Raw genomic sequence first — 22,063 nt, forward strand, 5'->3', positions numbered from 1 at the left:
GACATCTCCAACTTCCATATTATGCACAGCACAAGGCAGGTAAGACCGTACCTCTTACCATGAATATGTATTTAGTGCTGAAAGTACTTCTGGAAGTGACAGCAAAATAATTTCAGATTAAATGGCTATCTGTGTTTGAAGTTAGTTTGAAGTGGTGTTTTCCATATTTCAAATGTGTCTAAGGCCACAAAATATGCTTAGTATGCTACACCAAACTGTTCATTCAATTGGATTTTTTAGTAAAAGTAATTATAAAGACGTCTTGCTTGATATGCTGCTGCTCTACATACTACACATTTCTGGATATTTCCCTTTAGAGTAGTACAAGAGGCCAGTGACATCAGTCAAATAAAAATTATTTTCAAGGAAATATACTGATTTCTATTTTTTTCCTAAAAATTTCTGTTCAAGATAGTTTTCCATATGCATATTCGCACATTTTTTCACCACCTGCATAGCCCTTTTTGGTCACTGTGCTATTACTTTCCAGTACTTTCACAAGATTCTTAGGAACAATGAATTCTGTGGGAAAAAACTTAAAAGGCAAACCGTTATGGTCACATTAATTCTTCATAGGGGGAGGAAAGAAGCATCAAACTGAACTTATCATAAGCTTTCTTAAAAGCAGGCTATACATAAAATGACACGGTAATGAAAACTAACAGCAAAATTTGAAGTTCAAGCTCACACATCTTCAGATTGTGGGATAAGAATCTGAGACAGCCCAAGAGTCTGATGATCTCACTTTTATGACTTTTTGTATATTTATGAAAATTTCCAGGTAAATATTCTTTCAAGTTGAATAACACCTAACTTCAGTGATGTCAGCTGGATATCTAGAAAACTATTTTTCAGAACAGAGAAGCTGAACAGAAGTTGCATTAGAATTTCAACTTTTCAATGTAAGGAAAAGTAAGGCTTTATGAACTAGTAATATTAATAAGTACCCAAGTTAATTTCACACTTTACCTCTGCTTCTGCTGCATGGGCTGTTGTCTCATAGCCATATATTGCATGTCCTCTTGTAGTCGGTTAAGAGGAGAATCTGGCTTGACACGAATTCCATAATAATGGTATTTGGAGTTCCCCCTTTATGAAACAGCAAGAATTAGAAGAACAGTAACACTAGTTTTATGCAGCTACATTACAATTACTTTAAAATTTACACAGTAAGCCCAAATCAGATATGACTCCCCTGTTTTTCATAGGTGTCATTTTACCACGTTTGGGACATTAATTCACTCAAACAATTATCCAGTATTTTAGTTTGTAATCCACTGGAGTAAGATAGATGAAATGCAAACAAATGCGGCTTACCTAGTTATGGAGAATCACAATTCTTAGTAATTTCCAAACAACAACCTACATTTCATTTGTACTGATAAAATCTGCAGTGTGTTTATCAAAATGTAAACATATAAACAGTCAAAACCAGGAGAAGTATAATAACATGTAGAAAAGCATAAAACTGTTAAACATTAAGAGGCAGAATTGACAAAGAACACCTTTAATACTTAAATAAAGGTTTGTTTTGTTTTTAGCAGACAAGTTTCTTACTCAAAATTATTACTTGTATTTTCTATTATTATTCAGGATTTCATTAACACTGACCTAGTTCCAAGTCTTCTGGTCCGTAATCCCATGAAGATTGACCGTATGAGTTTTCCAAAGGAAGCAGCATTGACTGGATCTAACTTGTGTTCCTGACAATGTCGTAAGTAATGGTTGTAAAGAGTACTTCTTGGAAGGCTCACTCCTTCTGCAGTTTCATAGTTGTCTAGAAGCCATTGAAGCTATATCAAATGCAAACAAACAAAAAAATCACTATTATTTTATTAAAAAGAAATCCGCCATACAAGATTAACTTAGACAATTTTGAAGCTACTCTTTGGGTCTATTAAACATGTACTTCCTTCTTCAGAGAATCCTAAAATGCTAGCTATACCAAGGTGCTTTAAGATCTTTAGAATTACCAGGAAACAGCAGAACTCATTGCACTTGTGACCTCAGGTAAGTTCCCAATTCCTAAAATATTTTTGATTCAGTACCATACACCAATACTTGACAAAGATATCTGCTTTGGAGGCAAACTGTTAGAACCACAAAGAAATAAAGTAGTCATGAATGTAATTCACATCAGTTGCAGAAAACATTCTGATCAGACTAACAAGAATTTATTAATGTATTTTTAAACCTGGAACATTATACTAGTGTTTTTCTTTGCCTGATACTAAAAAAAATTACTTTTTATTGTCAGACATATATAAGAAAAAGCTATTGAATATAACTCAAAGAGGAACCTAGACAACAGTGAAAATAACTGGTGTATCTATAAAGTATTAGGGGTACAACCTCCTTCAGTTGTAGTCTGCTTGTCTTTGACTTCCGGGGGAAAAGAAAGAGATTCCTGGAAAAATACTAATCTTACATAATTGTAGTAGGCAATTTTAGCCAAATGTAAGAAAAGACTTTTTATGTAACATCATTGAACTTTCCAAGTAGTACACACTCATGAAACAAACCCTAGTTTGCATGAATATATAAAAAATAAAAAGGACAATTTAATACTCATAGATTTAACATTAAAGGAGATGACAAAATAGATTAAAAAAAATACAGGTTGTGGACACATTTAAATGCCAAATTTAAATTTTCAGGTTTTGACATGCTAAAATTTCCCTTATCTTTCCTCAGTACTTGCCACGGTTTGCGATCCCTGAAGTTTTCCTTATAGCTTTAACAAGTCCCAAATTTTATTTTCTGCTTGAATTTTATTTCTCCGTTTTCCTACGTACTTACACCAATATTGTACACTGTGAAAATTCAAGCATGATAGCAAAAGAGACCTTACTAAAACTTTGGATTTAATTTGATTATCCACTGCTCTTATGAGCTAGGTATTCACACAAGTGAGCAATAATTTTCAATGCAGTCTAGCAAAGCAATAACTAGTATAGCCAAATCAGAATTTATTAAGTGACAATAAAAGACATACATAGGCTATGTATTGTTTATTCCTTTGCAGAATTATATTCTGTTGGAGCAGTGCACAAATTCTGTTCCATCAATGTTCAGTGTAACTTATCATGCAAAGAACATTAATATTTTAGTGTGCAACAGCCATGAAATGTTTCAGTCCTGACATTATCACAGAAATTTTATTTACTAAAGTACACATTATAACAAGTATATTAAGCTTAAAGCTATGTTTTAGTCACAGTAAGAAATTCACCAAAACAAATGTGAAAACATTACAAGATGTATTCTAGACCATTCAAACACCATTTCCATATTTGCTTTTTATTGAAAACATGCCCTTATCTTTTCAATGTTTCTGAAATATAAACTTTAGAAAAATGTACAGAAGATATAAATGCTTCCAAGACATAAAATTTTTAGTTAATTTTGCAGCTGATTTTGCATTTCAAATAGACTAAATTAAAAAGCACAATTCATCATCTTTGTATCAGTTATTGTATCATTATTTGAAAAGTCTTTAACATTCACAAATGCCTCCAGATTGAGCATCTGTCATTTTGAAACAAAGCTGAAGAAAAAGTGTAATCATAAACATTAACTTTTATCTGAATGTATTTTTTCACTAATGACATCACATAAGCTGTCTGTGCTTAGAAAAAAAGGTAATTGTATCTTTCAACTGGGGAACTTTATCTATATTTAAAATCTATTGCAACATTTTTATTAGAATGTTATATGTTTATATAACATTCATAATACATTATTAAATCCATAATTTAATGAGAATAGATATGGAATCTGAAACATTTCTGTTTTCCCCAAAGGTGAAAGTTTGACAATCCCAAAGACCAACAAACAAACAAACAAAATTTCCCAGTTAAACTCTGTAAGTAGCATTAAAGATGTTTTCCTCCAGATGGCTTCTAATCTATTATGAATCACTTTAAGTGCCCTTTGTTAACAATACGAACTTCTAACAGATGTTATTTCAACCATAACCTGCATTATTCAACACCAAAAGACAAATAAAAAGATAAGTGCAACATAAGATTTTTTTGTTCATACGTGGAACAAAGGCATGAAGTCATTACTTGCTAGATTATTGCTTGAAAGAAAAAGTTCAGTTAACATATTATTTTAAAACTAAAATTATCTCCAAACATTGTAAAACTATTGTAAAAAATTTTAAAAAATAACATTTTTCTACCAAGATGAATTATAATTCTAAAACCAAGCTCTTCAGTTTTGTATCCTCACTTTTTAATTCCTAGCACTGACCATACTGTATGGGTAAGATGAGTAGAGGTATGAAATATTTACAGATACAGCCTATTAAATTGACTGTGATTCCAATTAAGAGGCATTGTTTGTAAAACATTCAAATATCAATTAGTTAAATAAGTTAATCTTATGCAGAAATAAATCAGGAAACTGAGAAGACAAATGAGCATACATTAATTTAAGAAAACAAAAATCATAGAAAATCTCCTACAGATATCACAGAGAGAAAATCCCAACCCCAAAACCAATATTATCCTATATATTAATATATATAATCTGCAAAGTGAAAGTTAAACACAAATTTAGAATTCTATTTTAAAACCTATGAAACCAAGTTATTTTAATTAATGCCAAACCAAAGCATTAGAAAGCCAAATCAAGACCAATTTAAAGAGATAAAGACTAAACCTACACTTAAACTTCCTCCAGGTTGTCCTTACTTCAGTTTAAAGACAATGGCATTGCTTTAAGAATAGGTAAAACATCCAGTCAGTTTGATATAGATTGTTAATAAGTCTAGGAATGATTGATTGCCACAAAAATATGTACAAGAATTTTTTTTTCCCTGTCACAGAGTCAAAGATATATCTCTATGAGAATAATTTTGCAAAAGCATTCACAGTCAAGAAAAAAAATCATGACAAGACATCACATTTGAATGCAAATCTTATTATGAGGAACACACTGTGAACACTGCATCGCACCAGGTATGAGTGGAGTATAATTTATTGGGGCACAGCATCGCATCTTGTGATCCTTCTTAGCTTTATACCAAGATTCCAGACTTCATAATTGGACAAGTGTTTCATTTCTTAATATAAATTTCTGAAACTTTAAAAATGACAATTAAATAACAATTTTAGTATTAGCTATATATTATTATTTAAGTAAGAATATTTTTTTATACTGTCTTATCTTTTAAATGATTATTTTGTAAAGATCCAAGGTGGAATCTGAAAGTTATTCCGTACAACACTGCATAAATTTTTGTAATGATTTTCTCTTTGAATTCTTGTATTTTGTAAAGAAAAAAAAGTCTGTTTAAAACTTCCACAAACAATTCTAGTTTTGATTTTGACAAAAGGAGGCTCACACAGAAAAAATCCAAAACCCAAAGCCAAACATGCTGAAACTTAGCTTTTGATTTCTGAGGGACAGTCTCTACCACCACATTTTTACATTAAGAGCACAAATCAAATTAAAATTTATTCTATAAAACAATGAAAGCATTTTAATTACTATAATTAGTAAAGCTGAGAAGGAAAAAATAGTTAAGATGGATACAAACTAATCAACATGGCAAAAATATAAAATACAAAAAAAAAAAACCACCCAGAAAAAAAATTCAAGAAAGACTAGCAACTTACAAAGCAGTAGCATTATTTATATAATAAATTAATTTAAAATTTGGAATTTTCTCCCCTCATTTTCAAGTTACATATAATGGATTTATCGATATATCTGGAGATAATGTTTTTACCCAAATATCTTTTAGCTTTGTATATGGAAAGTTCTTAATTGTAAGATTTGTAGAGTAAGGACAAAGCAAAAGGCAGATGAACGAGACAGTTTTGTGTACTTCAGATTAAGTTAATGTTTTCATTATTTTCCAAGTCATCATAAGGATCTTTAGGTTTCATAAGGAAGACATTTCATAATAAACTCTCTATTCAAAATAAATGAAGAAACACCTAAAAATTATCTCAAGATATTAGTTAGGCATGCTGTTTATTTCTTCTCTTCGTCTTCACATGCCCCAAAATTAATACAGGTACACAGACTTGCTTTGTAGATAACTTTATTAAAATGTCAAAAGCTAGCTAATTTAGAACTATTTGAGCTTTATCCTGATCTTTACACTATAATCTGCAAAACAGTAAAATGGTTTATCTTGTGTTAACACAGGTGAGCATAGGAAACAGGTAGCACTCTGCAATATACCATAAAGACATTTCATCTGACAAAATAAAGCCATGGGAGATGTAGTAGAAAATTACAAGCAACTCAGATGAGAAGATTAAGAGCAAAAAGTAGTAATAAAATAAAACAAACATTTAGAGGCAGGCCAAGCATGCAGAACAAGCAAGAGAGAGTGTATGTGAAGAAGAGACAACTTACATGGCTGTTGAGAAGAGAGCTTCTGTGAGTGGACAGACCATCAGACTTTTGCAGTGTCTCAATCGCCATTTCAATCTGATAATAGATGTCATTAAAAAAAGGACTCAAGACAAGATAGTAAAAGAGCCTGATCAGAGAAGCTTTGACAGACTGCTTACAGATCAATAGAAATGCCTGCTTTATTCCTAGGTAGGGCATATATTCTACTAAAAGGCCTCATTCAATAGTCCCAGTGAACACAAACCTTCCCAGTGGAGTCAGAAAGGCATTTTGCTGGTATATATACTACAGAATCACAGCCTCAAAGTCTATTTTACCTTCCAACCTGCTCAGAAAATTAAATTAGAAGATTTACTGGTGAGCTGTACTGAAACAAAAATAACCCTGATTGAACAAAAATATCATTAAGAAATTAAAATGAAAAAAATTCTTAAACAGAATTTTAAGAAAGGCCTCCATGTTTTCCCTCCAATTATATCAGAAAGAGACATACACAGCTTGCAATGAGAATTGAATTACAAATGAAACCAGCTCTATGGAATCAGAATCAAATCTCAAACCCAACTAATTCAATAGGTTTTCCACAACTAGCTTCACTGGGACAGGACATCACCACTGCCAGCACCCTTTGAATATGCCCAGCTGTTAAAGTAAATGGAAAGTCAGGAGTTATACAGACTGTAGGATCCAGCCTTTAGAAACACATATTTGTTCTCAATAACTTCGCCTTTTAAAAGGAAAGGAAAACACAGCACTACTGAAATATGTATTATATTTTTTCAAATGCAAATGTATGAATACTGTCATATCCATTCCTATTCTTCTATTTTTTAGTATCAATGGATATTTTCAGCAGTTTGATAATGATAGCATTAAAAAAAAAAGAACATAACTCAAACTGGGGAGCTAGAAGAGCTAAAACAACAATGACAATGGCAGAGACAACAGGATGCGCAGTAAGGAAAACATGCAATTAATTAGCTACATTAAATGGCCAAAATAAAACAATGAAAACCACACTTAGACTTTTAAAAACACTTGTTTTCCTCTGTGTAGAATTTTTTATAATAAGTCCTCGATATCTTTCTTCATATATCACAGTACTATCCAGAAATTTAGGGGCATAATGTAGCAATACTGGATGAATTCATTCTCTTCATAGCAGAAACTGACAAATACTACAGTTGATATTCAAATTTACAAGTAAAATTGGGTTCTCTCTTTTTTTCCAGGGCTACTATCAAGTATTTTATTGTAGTGAGGAATCACTTCTTGTTTCTCCCACAAGTGTTTAATATTAGCTATACAAGCCTTTTTATAAAAGTATGTTCTTAAAACCATGATTATTATAAGAAAACATACTCTTACAAGGAAAAAAATATTTTTCTACCATGCTGTTCTCTTCTTGCTTCAGAGGACAACACTATGAGGTCAAAGTCTTCAATAAATCAGGAAAGATTGAATTTTAAAAGCATGTCACATGATAAAAACTATAAGCTTAAAACATCATCATAGCAAGGTCAACTTACTATGTAGCGTAGCCATAGAATTTCCCTTCTTAACAAAATGCTACAGTCCAACAGTGAAGACTATGCACACATTTAAATCCTAATTCTGAATTCTAGGTGACTTGTTCCACAATGCTTAGTTGACAGCACTCCCATAACAGAAAAGTAACACCGCTTGCTGTTCATTCTCACTGCTGTGCTACTCTCATTAATTGCTGCAACTTGTTATGTTTGTTCAGAGAACTAAAAACTAGTAACTGCACTTCAGAAGTGGCATTAGAGATGACAGGCATTCTTTGCTACTATATTTCTTCAGTGCCTTTTGGTGCTATGCAATAAGCCAAATAAAGAAAATGCGTTTTTTTTGTCATTTGGGGGATTTTTGCTGGGGACTTTTTTTAGAAGTAGATTTCACCAGTATGGCCATTGAAGAAAAAATATCTGCACAGCATAAGTCAAGCAGTTGCTCACCACTAAAACATATTAATTACTTCATCAAGCTCAGAAAGATACGTGATATATTTTACACGTCTTCATCACATCGTACTACAGCAAACTTCAAGACAAATTGTTCTCACTACTTATTATTTTCTTCGTTATTTCTAGTCTAAATGAACTTTCAGCTTTATCTGACTGATACGTGTCTCTAGTGACAGAAACCTTCTCCGTATGTAGTCTATACAATCCTTAACTACTTTTGAACACAAAATATGTTTTATTTGAAGACAGATTTTCTAGACAATAAATCATTCTTGTCCTTTCTGAAAATTTCCAGTCACCTCTTGTTTTCCTCTATCAATGTTCCTTAGGGCTCAATTCTAGGGCCAGTTCTGTTCAATGTTTTTATCAGTGATCTGGATGCAGGAATTGAATGCATCGTTAGCAAGTTTGCCAATTATACCAATCCAGGAAGTGCTGTTGACTCTCTTAAGGCATCTGGATAGACTGGAGCATTGACCAATCATCAGTGGCATCAAATTCAACAAGAACATATGCTGGATTCTGCACCCAGGACAGAGGATCACCAGGCACAAATGTAAATTGTGAGAAGAGCAGCCCCACAGCAAAGGATCTGAGGTGCTGGCAGACAGTGGGCTTAACATCAGTCAGCAGCACCCTGACACCCTGGCAGCTGAGGGTAAACTGTGTGTCCTGGGGTGCATCACACCCAGCAGAAAAAGCTGGGTAACAGGGGGGACTAATCTACTGAATGCGGCATTGTTGTGGCCTCACCTGGAGCACCTCTGCTGTTCTGAGGGATGTGAAGGTCCTTTAATGCCTTCAGAAAAGGGTGAGGGAGCTGGTGAACTGGCTGGCAGGCATGTCCTGTGAGGAGCAGCCAAGGGCCTTGGGCTTACCTAGTTTAGAGGAAATGAGCCCAAGGGGTGACCTCATTGCTCTCTGCAGCTCCCTGAGGACGGAGGAGTGGAGAGGGAGGCACTGATCTCTGCTCCCTGGGATCCAGTGACAGGATGTGTGGGAATGGCTCAAAGCTCTATCAAGGGAGATTTAGAATGGAGAATGGGAAGCATTTATTTATGAAGAGGGTGGTCAAACACTGGAATTGGCTTCTTAGAGGGGTGGCTGATACCTCAAGCCTGACTGTGTTTAAGGGACATTTAGACAAGACCCTTAATAACCTAATTTAACTTTTGGTCAGCCCTGTAGTTGGCAGGCTGCTGGACTAGATGATTATTGTTACACAGTAACATGTTTAAGGAGTAACATCTGCTTGAGTATTATGTTGTTTATGTGAAGGATCTGTTCCTTCAAGATTTTAAGTTGTAAGTTTTGACCAGGGAATTCTATTTAGGTTTTAAAAAACCTGAATGTAATTCAATATCTGTTCAAGCTAGCATTTAAGTACATGCACAGATTAATTACATAGATAATGCAGTAATTTTTATTATGCTGTTGTGTGGAAATAATATTAAAATAATTTTAACATTTACAGTTATATTCTGCATAAATAAAAAAAGGAAGACTGACACCTTCGCATTTTTACAGCAAGCAGTGAGACACTCCAAGCACAGCTGCATAAATATCTGAAATGTTAAATGACCACAAGAATTACATATTAATTTATTTGAATATGGGATGTGATACATTTCTCTTATTTGTCTTAACAAGACTAAAAACATTACTTACTAAAATACTCTTTCTGATAAAGAAGTTGTACACTATCACTCCCATTGCAAATCCAACTAAACCATGTTAAATATTACACTACTGGTAGGAATGATAATTGGTTTGTATAGTAACATTAAACAGAGGTAGACACTAAATTAGAGATGACAACTTGGAAACTATGATTGTAGACTTCACCTTCAATTTACTTTATTTGCAAAGTAAAATACTGCCTTGCACTCTAGCATAGCTGTTAAGAATATTTCCCTGAATCTGAACAATTTGATCCCAGTATGTGCATCTGAAATCCTAAAATGTTGTCTCTTTGTGATGTACCAGTTTGGATGTTATTAACTGTTCTTGCTAGTTTACATCTTAGTGTTCTTTAACATGTTACTAGGGAAACAAATTTTGCATAGTAGTCTCAGACCTGTATAGCACAGACATGGTAAATACCTATTCCAAACCACCTGCTTTCCTCTTAGGAACAAGAATGAACTAGTTGTTTTTCACATTTCAACTAACTACCAATTCAACTAATTAGCACAAAGTATTAGATAGTAAATTGTTCTGAGGTCAGGATATAAAGAAACAAACTGCAACAGTTTAAGACTTGGTGATTTGTGCTTAATCTCCATATCCTACAATTTATTTCCTTTATCTGTTTGTATCTGCAAACCACCCTCCACCAGCAGCAAAGCAGGCAACTTTAGAAGGTATCTTAAAATTCAACACCTTGTGGCATCACACTCAAAAATGATAGCTCCTGTCTCTGCCTCCAAAAGTACTTCCCATTCACAATGCCTTTTATCCACTGCCAGGGATTTGCCTTTCAGGGTTTAAAAGAACTGAAATTCTAAAGCAGTTTTCATCACATGTTCCATTATGAAGGAATTACCAATGTATCATATGTTCACAAGAGAGATTAATATAGTACAGCTAGCTAAGTCCTGGATACTTGTGACAGCTGTGCTTACCTAAATAAGGTGTATGCTCATCATGAACTAATCTGAAGCTACAGGATAAATGGAGTCAGAGATTTTGAAAATGTGATACTGTAGCTCTTTTAGGATCCCACAAACATGCATTATTTTTGGTGGCTTTCAATTCTGCTTCATGACAGAGTATTCACAGATGTGTTGTTTTCTGAAACTTATGCCAGAGGGTTGTGTTAGGCAGAAAAGCTTGCTCAGGAAAAAGAAACTTGAAAATGAAATAGTATTGACCATATTAAGATAACTCAGGTATAGCTTTTATAGCTGGAAGAACTATATTTAAAAAGTTTGCATTCCTCACAATAGACAAAGCTGCAGCAGCCCCTGTAAACAGGTTCTATGGAATTTTGCTCAAGACCAGGAAACAGTTCTATGAAGACAGAAAGGAATTTTTTGAAGTCTGTTGGAATGAAATAAATCTAAATACGTGAAAGAACACACAAAAAAGAATGCTGATAGATTTAAAAAACTTAGAAAAAAATGAGGTTTCCCTTAAAATTGATTAATTTGTAAATATAACATCCAAGTTTAATATACAAAACAGATACTGGTCAAAATACCTATTGCAAATGCACTACCTCCAGTAGTACATAAGGCATACATAATGACTAATGAGTATGTTTACTAGTGATTAGAAAAGACTATATGGAGTCAACATAGGGGGAAAAAATTCACATCTAGAAGACTGAAAAAAATAAAAAATGTTTGGTGTCCTGGCCAGACTACTCTCTCCAAATTTTCACATGAAACGTTGCTATCTATGATTATCTTCCTTGTTGCAAGTTTTCAAACATATTGTCAAGCTGAATAATTCACCTGTCCCTTGGGTCATCCAATTATTTTTATACCTTGTCTCTATTGTATACTTCCTCAAACAGACTCTAAACTTGTTTCCTTTGTGGTCATTTTACCCCTATTTTGTAAAAACACTTAAAGGAAAACAATTTTTTTTAAAAAAAATCCCTTCTCAATCTGATTATAAGAACAAACATTCCACCTAACATTGCGAAACACATGGAAACACATTGGAGTTATTCACATCAGAAAATCAGAATCGAGAAACTAGAAGGTTTAGTTCAGATTATTATTAAATGTAGTTTTGAAAACATTTATGGCAAGACAGCCTCAGAGAGACATTTTAGAATAAATGTGTATTTTGAGAGAAACACAAAAAATATCTAAAGGGTGGGCGTCAGGAGGTTGGGACATCCCTTTTTTCTATAGCTAGCAACAGGACAAGGGGTAATGGGATGAAGCTGGAACACAAAAAGTTCCACTTAAATATAAGAAAAAACTATCTCACTGTGAGGGTGAGGGAGCCCTGGCACAGGCTGCCAGAGGGGTTGTGGAATCTCCTTCCTTGGAGGTCTTCAAGACCCACCTGGCCATGTTCCTATGTGACCTGATCTAGCTGAACCTGCTTCTGCAGGGGGTTTGGACTAGATTATCTCTAAAGGTCCCTTCCAACCCCTACCATTCTATGATTCCATGCCACTGACAATCAGAATTTTATGAGAATATCAGTGGCAAGTCACCTTGCATTCAGTTTACACATTTTCAAATACAAGGAATTGAAAGAAATTTTCCTCACAGATTCAAAAATACCTATTTTTAGTATCTTATGATTGCAATTCTAATAAGATTTTTGAATCAGCAATTGGAATGCTACGTTGGAATAAACTATGTCTTGATTATTGATACATAAATGACAGAAACAACCAGAACAACCTGTGAAGTGCTGCTACAGGGCTTTTACGCAGCGAACACACCAAAACCCAATGACTGAAAGCTGATGCCAGGCTGTATCAGAAGAGAAACAAAGACCAGGGGCAGGTGAAGCCAGAATATAGTCAGGGTAGGTGTGGCTGACCTTAGCAGGGTCATTTTCCCTTTTCTCTACATTCCTTATCTTGTGAAAAGGGCATAGTCTCAACTCAAGACATAACAGTGAAGCAGAAACGCACTCAAAGGGACGGACAAAGAACTAAGTTGCTTTGGCTACACTGCTAGATTGAAATCTCTGGGAGAGGCCATGATGCTCCACAGCTCCAAAGGAGAAAGCAAAGCATGAGGAAAAGGCTTGCAGGCAGAGGTTTTCTATCCCTCCAGTTAATTCATACCACATACATGGTTTTTTTTAGCAAGACTAATTATTAATCATTCTTATAACTCATTTAAAAAGAAAAAAAAAAACCACCTGTATTTTTCTCTCTTGAAAAGGATACCTTTTTTCCCCAAAAGATGTCACTGTGCTCGGTTGAAGAAGTCATAAGTAAATGTTTTGTCACTATAAGAGGTCAGACCAAATGATCTAATAATCCTTTGCAGTACAAAAATCTGAGCACCTTTGATTTGATCAGAAATGGTTTGTTTTATGCTAAGATGGATCCAGCTAAATAGAAATTACTAGAAAAGTCAGGAGATTGAGGATGAAAAAGCTCCTCTACCAAGAAAGAAATTACAGAATCTCATCTGAAATTATTTTCCAAATGATAACCCTTGCACCTTTAAGGGACCATTTAAAAAATTGTTGCCTTTTGTTCTTGAAATAGTTATAGTGCTTCCACTAAAGTTACATTATCAGGATATGATATTTACAGTGAGCCGTCTTCTTCTTGTTTTGTCTTCATTAATTATGACACATTTTGAGTAGGTATCATCCTTCCTTTAATGTTAAAAGCAAATTTTGCACATTGTGCTTACTACAAGAAAGATTTTGTGGTGATACATTATATCCATACTAATTTTGCTTTTTTTTCTAAGCACATTTGGATTTGCACTGAAATCAGATACATTTCTTCATCAGCCTGAGTGGAGACCTCCTATAGCTGGTGATCACTGATGAATGACAGCTGTAATTGCAGATGAGTCATAAAGCTTGTTGGAAAACAAGACTAATAGATATGAGTCTCTCACTGGCTGACAAGCACACCAACACATTTATTACTAGAAACTATATGAATGTTTTAACTTTGAGACATTATGAAATATGTTGATGTAGTCATCCTGTTTTCTCCCAAGAGCAGTCCTTAGATACTTACAAATGGGAAAACATTGGAAGGTGATTTAGATTTTATTAACATATTTTTTTAGTTAGTGTGTTAAATATAGCTACCCCTTCTTTAATGATAGCTGCCCATAAAGCAAGGAGACAGCTCTTCCACACCGGTTTCAACATGCACATTCACTTCAGACAGACATCCAGCAAGGGTAAATCACTTCCTGTTCAAGGAAATCATAATTTATCTTGATCAATCCACATATATTCACATGAAAATGGTCATTCAGAAAAGCTGTTTATCTATCTAATATCTTACACAGAAGATCTGACAATAGGAATGCCTTTCTGTTTCTGTGAAAAATCTTTTTTACTAGGTAAAGGAGCAGTTAATGGGCCATCAAGGGATATAATGGGAAGAAGAAATGAAACCAATGGAAATGTAACGAGTAATGTAATGCTAGCAAATTTTCTTCATGAATACCAACATAAACGACTGTATGTTGGAATAGTTTTAAAAGTGCACAATTCTTAATATTTTGCCAATAAAAACACTGCTACTGCTTGCTACAGCCTAACCAGGACAGCTTTCTTGTGTGAATATTTGATCAAAATTAATTAAATTTAACAAACAAAACATTAGCTCTTTATTAAACCTGAAGCAGAACTCAGAATTATATTAAACACAAAGAAAATAAAGTGAGGACAGATTTAAAGCAAAAAGTCCCCAAGTCTCTTTTATTGAACTCTGTATATACCAAATAGCAGACCTAGTGAAAACTAAATAATATTTTAAAGTTTCAGTTATCTAAGATACAGTTAATAAAATAGGTTTATTTTACACCTTTGACTTTTAACATGAAACTGTTTTACTTGTTTTTTTTAAGTCAGATGTATCAGAAACAAGTAACTTCGATAACAAAATTATTTGTTACAGAAGGTAGTAATCAGTAAGGGTAAACAGTAATAAAATAAATGAAGTTATCAGCTACAAACAGTAAACAGAACTAGTACCTCTATGGCAAAAGCAGAGAGAACCTGTCATGACCACACGTGCTAGTATTTAAACTATTATCCTTTGCCTCCATATGATTATTCTCCAAACTAACTAAAATTTGGAAACATTTTCTGAGAGTTATACTAGCAAACCAGTCTTGATATTATGTTATTTTTAAAGACTGCAATGAATCTTTATATAAGAATGAAAAAAGTTATCACAGTAAAGATCAAATGAGGACCACAACTGAAACAAGCTCTACCTTACACTGCTCTATTTTGCACACTTTAATCGTGCCCTCTGGTAAAATGAAAACAGACATAGTGATTTAAAATTACATTTTAATTTGAGCCTTTTGTGTGTCAATTGACTCTAGAATATTTCTGTTCAATCACACACACCAAGAGCCTAAAATTGTAAAATCTAAAATCATGTTATGTCTCACTTCCTTAGCAAGAAATGTACTTCTAATGTATTATGTCTTACATTTACAGAATTGTACTATTCAAAATAAACAGAACCTTAAAAAACAAAAGAAACCATTTAAATGTTAAAAATGCAATTAAACAACTGGAATTTGATTAGTAGTATTTTCTTCTCTTAAAAAGAGGCTGATGCAGCAGCATAGAAGTTACTTGGAGCAACTAAACTTGGCTGTTTTATTGACATATGAAGCTAGAGAAAGCTGTTGCTGAGGGTATGAACTTTAGATTTTGTTAAATTCTAGGAAATGTTACTTTTGTCAAAAAACTCACAAATTTTTAATTTTCAAAATATAGCATGGAGTTTTTAAATTATTCAAATCATTCTAGGCAATCCAACTTCAAAGTAAGCCTCCTACTCTTCATCTGGAAGCATTTAAGCCTCACTTGACTTCACATTCAGTTAAACATTTTCACTGACTGAATTCTATTGTCCACAAATAAAAGAAAACAGCATGATATGCAAAACACAAAAATGCATTTGTTCCTATTTGACTAAGGAGAAAACTAGCATGATCTCTGAAAGAGGTAATATTTGTATTCAACTGTAGAACAATGTAAAAGAACTCAGAAAACCCAGGGATATCATTGCTATTTAAGTATTTAAAGAAACACCACTTCATATTTCATAACATCTAGAAGACCTATTCCCTTCTTATACCTACAGAAAGCTATTTGTTTTGCCTGTGGTTGGCAATCATAATATCAAGTGAAAAATTCCACAAAATATCTTTCAAATAAGTAAAATCAGAGAGTACTTTAAAAGAGAAAACAGTCAAGCTGATGTCTTGATTTGAATTAAATGAATCTCAAAGGGGAATGTTTCATTTTTCAGAAAAAGACTTTCTATCATAGTCATGTAAAATACAGGCAAATGTTATGCTCTCTCCTTTTGTGAATCAAATATAAAGTTCTCTATTGCTAGATGAAAGCTCCTGTTATGTTACTGATATTCATGCTGTTCGTGAATTATGAGAATTTACTTTTTTCTTCTCAGAAAATACTATACAGTTTTTTGATTAAATAACATTTTTATGTTGTATAAAATACAGTATTTATCCATATCAACCATCTTAAAAATCAAAATAAAAAGATTTTAATTAGATCATCTAAATTGTCCAATGCTATCGTAAATGTCCCTCATCATTCCAAATAGAGTAACATTGAACTTTTACTCATGATATTGGTTCCTAAAAATAAAGCCTCCTAATTTTGTTGCCTTCTTGAATACTGATGAATCTGTATTATTAACAAGGCTGAATCTCCTTTATTATGTTTTTCAATTCTTACTACTCTATTTTTCACAATTCTCTTCCCCATTTCTTCTAAATGTCTACATCCAGACCAGAATTTGCAAAGGAATTAGATAAAAGTATTCATTACACAGCACAACTAGATGAGTACAAACCCATTTTCCTAGGTGAAATAAGGGCTGATGAGTAACCTCTTAAGGGAATGTTCTGTGTTTATATTTCTTATGTCCACATTATTATCTATGAAAGCTGTAACAGAACATGTCTTCCCACAAAGTTGTAAAAAAGTGGTGTCTCGGTATTCTGAACAATTTTAAATATTTTGAAATAAGCTACTAGACCTACACTAATATTGAGCAAACAAACCAAACAAATGCTTGGAAGTTACAGTTACAGACTATTTAACATTTACATCTAACATAGTTTACTCAACAACACTGTTTTCTTATGTTTTTTATGTACAAACATGAAATACTAAAGGAGGCTAGTCTAGTTCCCAACCTGGCAAATATTCATCTCATACAAACTAAGATGTGAGCATTTACAAAGCATTCACTGATATTACTCAAATGCAAAAATTTCATCTATGAAATTTACAAGCTGTCAAAGGAAAGGTCTACCTTCACATTTAAGTTTTCACAGTATTCTTACTCTTGTACCTTATTTTTTGTAAAAAGTCCTATGTAGTACTTTGACAACATAATATTGCTCCGCATTCTGTCACAAAAACTGTGTAGTCTGCAAGAGGATTTAAATGACTAAGAAAATAGTCTCAAATATTCTGCATTCTGAAATACTTACTGTTGCTGGGGAGGCCCGTGTTGTATGAGTCACTGAATGACCAGAATTTTCCATTGAACTGCCAATCAGATAGGTCCCTCCTGAGCTGCTAATGAGCTGTCCTCCTGTGACACCCATCTGAATCCCTCCAGTGCCCACCATGCTATGAGACGAGACCACTGTTGTCACCTGTGCAGAGCTTCCTTGAGTATCAAAATAATTTCCCCCAGTGTTTTGGCTGTACATCTGGGTTTCTGTGTAAGGATAAGTTGTTGATCGGCTTCAAGAAAAGAAAACAAAAAGAAAAGAAATTATCTTTATTGTTTATTTAGCTGAGGGAGATATTTTAATTCCAGAAATGTATGTACAACAGCTACAACCACATTAAATAAATAGTCAAATAGTCCTTGTCTTCTTAGAGAATAACACTCAAGTCAAAGCATTAAATACTACGGTGACAATATTAAATCAAGTATCGAACAAACCTTATAGAAAAAATTTTGTCAGTCTTATCTGGAGAGAAGGTAAGTATGGCAAAAGTTGAGAGGTATGAAGAGCACATTCAATTCTTATCATAGAATCACAGAATAGAAGGGATTGGAAGGGACCTTTAGAGATTATGTAGTCCAACCCCCCTGCTAAAGCAGGTCCACCTAGATCAGGCCACTCAGGAGCACGTCCAGGTGGGTTTTGAAAACCTTCAGAGGAGACTCCACACCCTCCCTGGGCAGCCTGTGCCAGTGCACTGTCATCCTTGCAGTAAGTTTTTCCTAAAGTTTAAGTGGACCTTGTTATGTTCCCCCTTACATCCATTACCCCTTGTTCTGTCACTGGACACTACAGAAAAAAGGGCAGTCCCATATCCTTGACATACATGTGAGTTGTATAATTTGTTAAGAATGTCACTCAAAGATCTGCCTCAAGGCTGGCTAGTCACAGATAGAATGGCATGTGGGAGAATACGGCCACGTACCAAGATAACTTCTCACCTCCAATGGTTTGGGACTTCACTGCTGAATAACTACAGGACCCTGACAGACTGATAAGAGTATTTGGAAGGAAAATGCTGTGGCTTTTCCAAAGAGGCACAGCTTACTGCACTGTGCTGGGCCCCAGCCAGTATCCTTCAAACACTGACAAACATTAGGCAGCACTGAGACAGGGAAAGGAAGGAAAACAGACCAACAGGTACTACAGCTACCCCAGCCTCAACAACATGCACCATGGCTACTCAAGCCCTGGTGGCAGGCACTGCAGCTGAAGCAGAGAAACAACCTGTGCAAGCATTAGTAGCCCAAATACACAGGAAGAAATACTGAATGTGAAAGTCAGTGGATTTAGTAAGGGAATAAACTCTTACAACAAAGCAGAAGGAGGAAAATGTGGATGAAGCAGGACCATCACAAGGACGGGGAAGATACACAAGTAATGAACAAGATGGTAACCACCTGACCCTTCTCCCTGAGCGAGATGCATGATATGCCACAGGATTTCACCTGTCATCCCAGGGAGCACATTATCACTTGGCTGTTCCAATGAGGTCACTAGCCTGGAATTAGCAGGTAGGGAAGCCAAGTAGCTGGGATCCTTGTCTAGGGAAGAGGGTATTGACAAGGCAATTGGAAAAAGAACACAAGTCCTCAGCCTTAGGAGGTGACTTCTGTCAGGTGTGAAGGAAAGGTACCCCTTAAAGGATGATGTTACATGTCTTCCAGGCAAGTGGACCACTTTGGAGAGTGTGGTGGCTTAGGCCTAGCTGGGTTCCCGATGCCCACCAAGTTGTTCTATTGCTCCCCCTCCTAAACTGGACAGGGGAGAGAAAACATAACGAGCAGTTTGTAAGTTGAGATAAGGACAGGGAGATCACTTAGCAACTGGTGTCACAGGCATCTGGGCATGCTGTAGATGGTATAGAATAAGGAGTGGGCAATGTCCAGGGTTTGGCTGAGATAGGGTTAATTTTCACCAGATGAGTATTCCACACCATGTTGATAGGGGGAGCTGCCAGTGGCTGCTCAGTGGAGACAGAACATAGAGGTCCCTGGCAGTGAGCAATGACACCAGGTATCACTCATTTTCTGAATTCCTCAACTGTTATTATAGCTATCTGTGCTATTCTGTTAAATTGTCCGTATCTCAGCCTACAAAACTTTACTTTCTGATTCTCCCCATCCTGCTGAGGTCAGGAGTGAGTGGTTGATTGTTGACAGATGGGCTTAAAATCACAACATTTGCCTAGAAAACGTCACCTATGCTAGGTTTACTCATGTTGGAACATTTTTCCATCACTCTGCATTTTAGTAAAAAAAAAACCAGTTTTATTTCTTTTTGTGCAGTTTCTATTTGTTCTAAATTAGGATTTAACTTGGAATTTTATTACAGTAACATATGTGCATTTCAAACTAAGTACCAACTACTGAATTTTTATCATTAGCTATAGCCATCAACTCAGAAAATTCAAGTCTTGATTAAAAAGCACATAAATCTACTTTTTTACTTGAAGATGTATACCTTTTTATACCATTATTTTAAACACCAGCAACCCTTTACAGCAGTTGTACAAGAACGGCCTCTTAATTCAAACACGAAAACCATCTAGTGTCAATTTATTTTATTTTTTTCTAATTCAAACAAACAAGTAACAATAACTATCTTACTTATTATGTAATAAGCTCAGAATTACTCTTGTGGGTTTTGCTATGGATTACCTACACAGCTCAGCAGCCAGGCATATAAGCATTTTTTCACTGACATCTCTGTAATTAAAGTTAACCTTTTACTGTACTTAATTAAGACACTATTTCCTATGATAAATGCTAGATGACAATAAATATCTCAAGATACATTGTTATTTATATGCATAGTAGTAATGTTCATGATAGTGGTACGTTATTGCAACATGGTAGAAAACCTGGATCCATTAAAATCAAGAAAGTTCTTCATGCCCAAACAATATTCTCAAGCTCCTCTAAGACTCAGTATAATCTTGTGGTCCTAAAACTGATGGTGAGCTTCATGGAAACTAGAGAGAAAGAATCCATTGTCTAACACTGAGGAAAGGCCTTATCACATCCAATGCATTGCTGCAGCCTCTGTAAGTGGCCTATTGTAAGCAATGGGAAGAAGAGGAAGTGATATATACCCAAATATTGACAAAACAGAACATGATATAACAGTTGAATGATAATGAAGAGGGCTAAATCATGTTTCACCTTGTCTCATATAACCTCCTGCCTCCCCATAAAGAAATCTGCTCCTGTAACCAGAATATTGATTCAGAGTTTTTTAGTAACAGATCAAATCCCAATGAAGCAATAACCTTCTTCCACAAAACCCTCCCCAATTGATCTGAAGACAGAGATGGAAGAACTATTAAGATATTATTTTTTTTTTTCAACAACCTCACTTTATCAAAAGAAACTGCTAGATTAAAATATTAAAATCTGCACTATGAAAGGGAAATCAATGCATTTGTAACCAGAGAACAAAAATTCAAAGTAAGTAATTTCCTTTAAGATAGTGAATAGTTGACCTGTTTTATGCATGTACAGTTTCTCTATACGGACAATGTAAGACATATCAGCCAGAAGAAGCTGCATAAAATTTACCTTGCATTAGTCTATATAAAGAACTTCTTATTTGTCATATTAAAAAATTAAACACGTCACTGACAGGCATTCATCATCAATAAAAAAAGAACTGAGATCTTCAACACCCAGTCCAAGACTTTCTCCCACATGGCAATAATGTAATAAAAGTACACAATGCACAACTGCAGGAAAACCCTGTAAGCCAGGAAATGAAGTAAAAGAAAACAGAAGAAAATAAATTATATTCTCAGGACCTGTAAATTAGACAGATAAAGGGAATCTTAGTTACAGAGCTTTAACATTTCTTGTGACCTACAATCCAAGAAATATGCTATTGCCACTGTTAAGAGCATGTCACACACACAGTTCGTACTGTCTGCAAGACCTCAAAACTGGAGCTTGTCAGGTTTCCCTTGTCTAGACCTGTTTGAGCTAGCCTAAAGCTTTGTTAACAGCAATTGTTAGACAATCACATAAATGTTACTTGTTTTCCTTTTAGCTTAGTTTCCTACGATTGTGTGGTATAAACCCTACAGTTAAAATGCTGATGAATTGCTCTAACTAGCAGACAATAATATCAAATGGCTATTCTGCACAGAATAAACAATCCATGACCTTGCATTAAAAATATATCAAAAAGGATCTTGAGAATGGGATGACAGTATTCAACAAGTATCCAGCAAATGTAAACCATACCATACATAGTAAATTCAGATGTAATATGTAAATGCAAACCAACAAAGAATGAAAAAGGTGTAGATTGTGGTAGGGAACATATTAAAAATAACTGCAAGTGGGCTCTGTGTGAGTAGAGAGCCCTCTACCATGCATCCTACCTCTCTGGACACAAACACCTGTGATGGTAGTAACTTGCTGTAATCCTTTCTCAGATGGAATATATTGACCTTAATAAGAAGAGTGCTAGTAGAAGAGCAAGCGTGACAACAGAGAAAAA

The 22,063-nt window shown here is 34.6% G+C and overlaps 1 protein-coding gene across 3 annotated transcripts in view; it reads right to left on the reverse strand.

Annotated features, from left to right (window-relative positions):
- RFX3 (regulatory factor X3) overlaps nt 1-22,063 on the reverse strand; it is a 109,957-nt gene that overhangs the window by 21,832 nt on the left and 66,062 nt on the right. For 2 of the 3 annotated variants that reach the window (XM_062017736.1, XM_062017735.1), the window contains exons 4-7: nt 17,540-17,798; nt 6,379-6,453; nt 1,612-1,793; nt 970-1,089 (exon numbers count right to left, since the gene is read on the reverse strand). In XM_062017736.1, the coding sequence (XP_061873720.1) occupies nt 970-1,089; nt 1,612-1,793; nt 6,379-6,453; nt 17,540-17,798 (636 nt within the window). The remainder of the gene's footprint in view (nt 1-969; nt 1,090-1,611; nt 1,794-6,378; nt 6,454-17,539; nt 17,799-22,063) is intronic. The other variant, XM_062017737.1, reaches the window with a different exon arrangement.

The sequence above is a fragment of the Colius striatus genome, chromosome Z (assembly GCF_028858725.1).
Source record: "Colius striatus isolate bColStr4 chromosome Z, bColStr4.1.hap1, whole genome shotgun sequence".
Taxonomy (NCBI): Eukaryota; Metazoa; Chordata; class Aves; order Coliiformes; family Coliidae; genus Colius; species Colius striatus.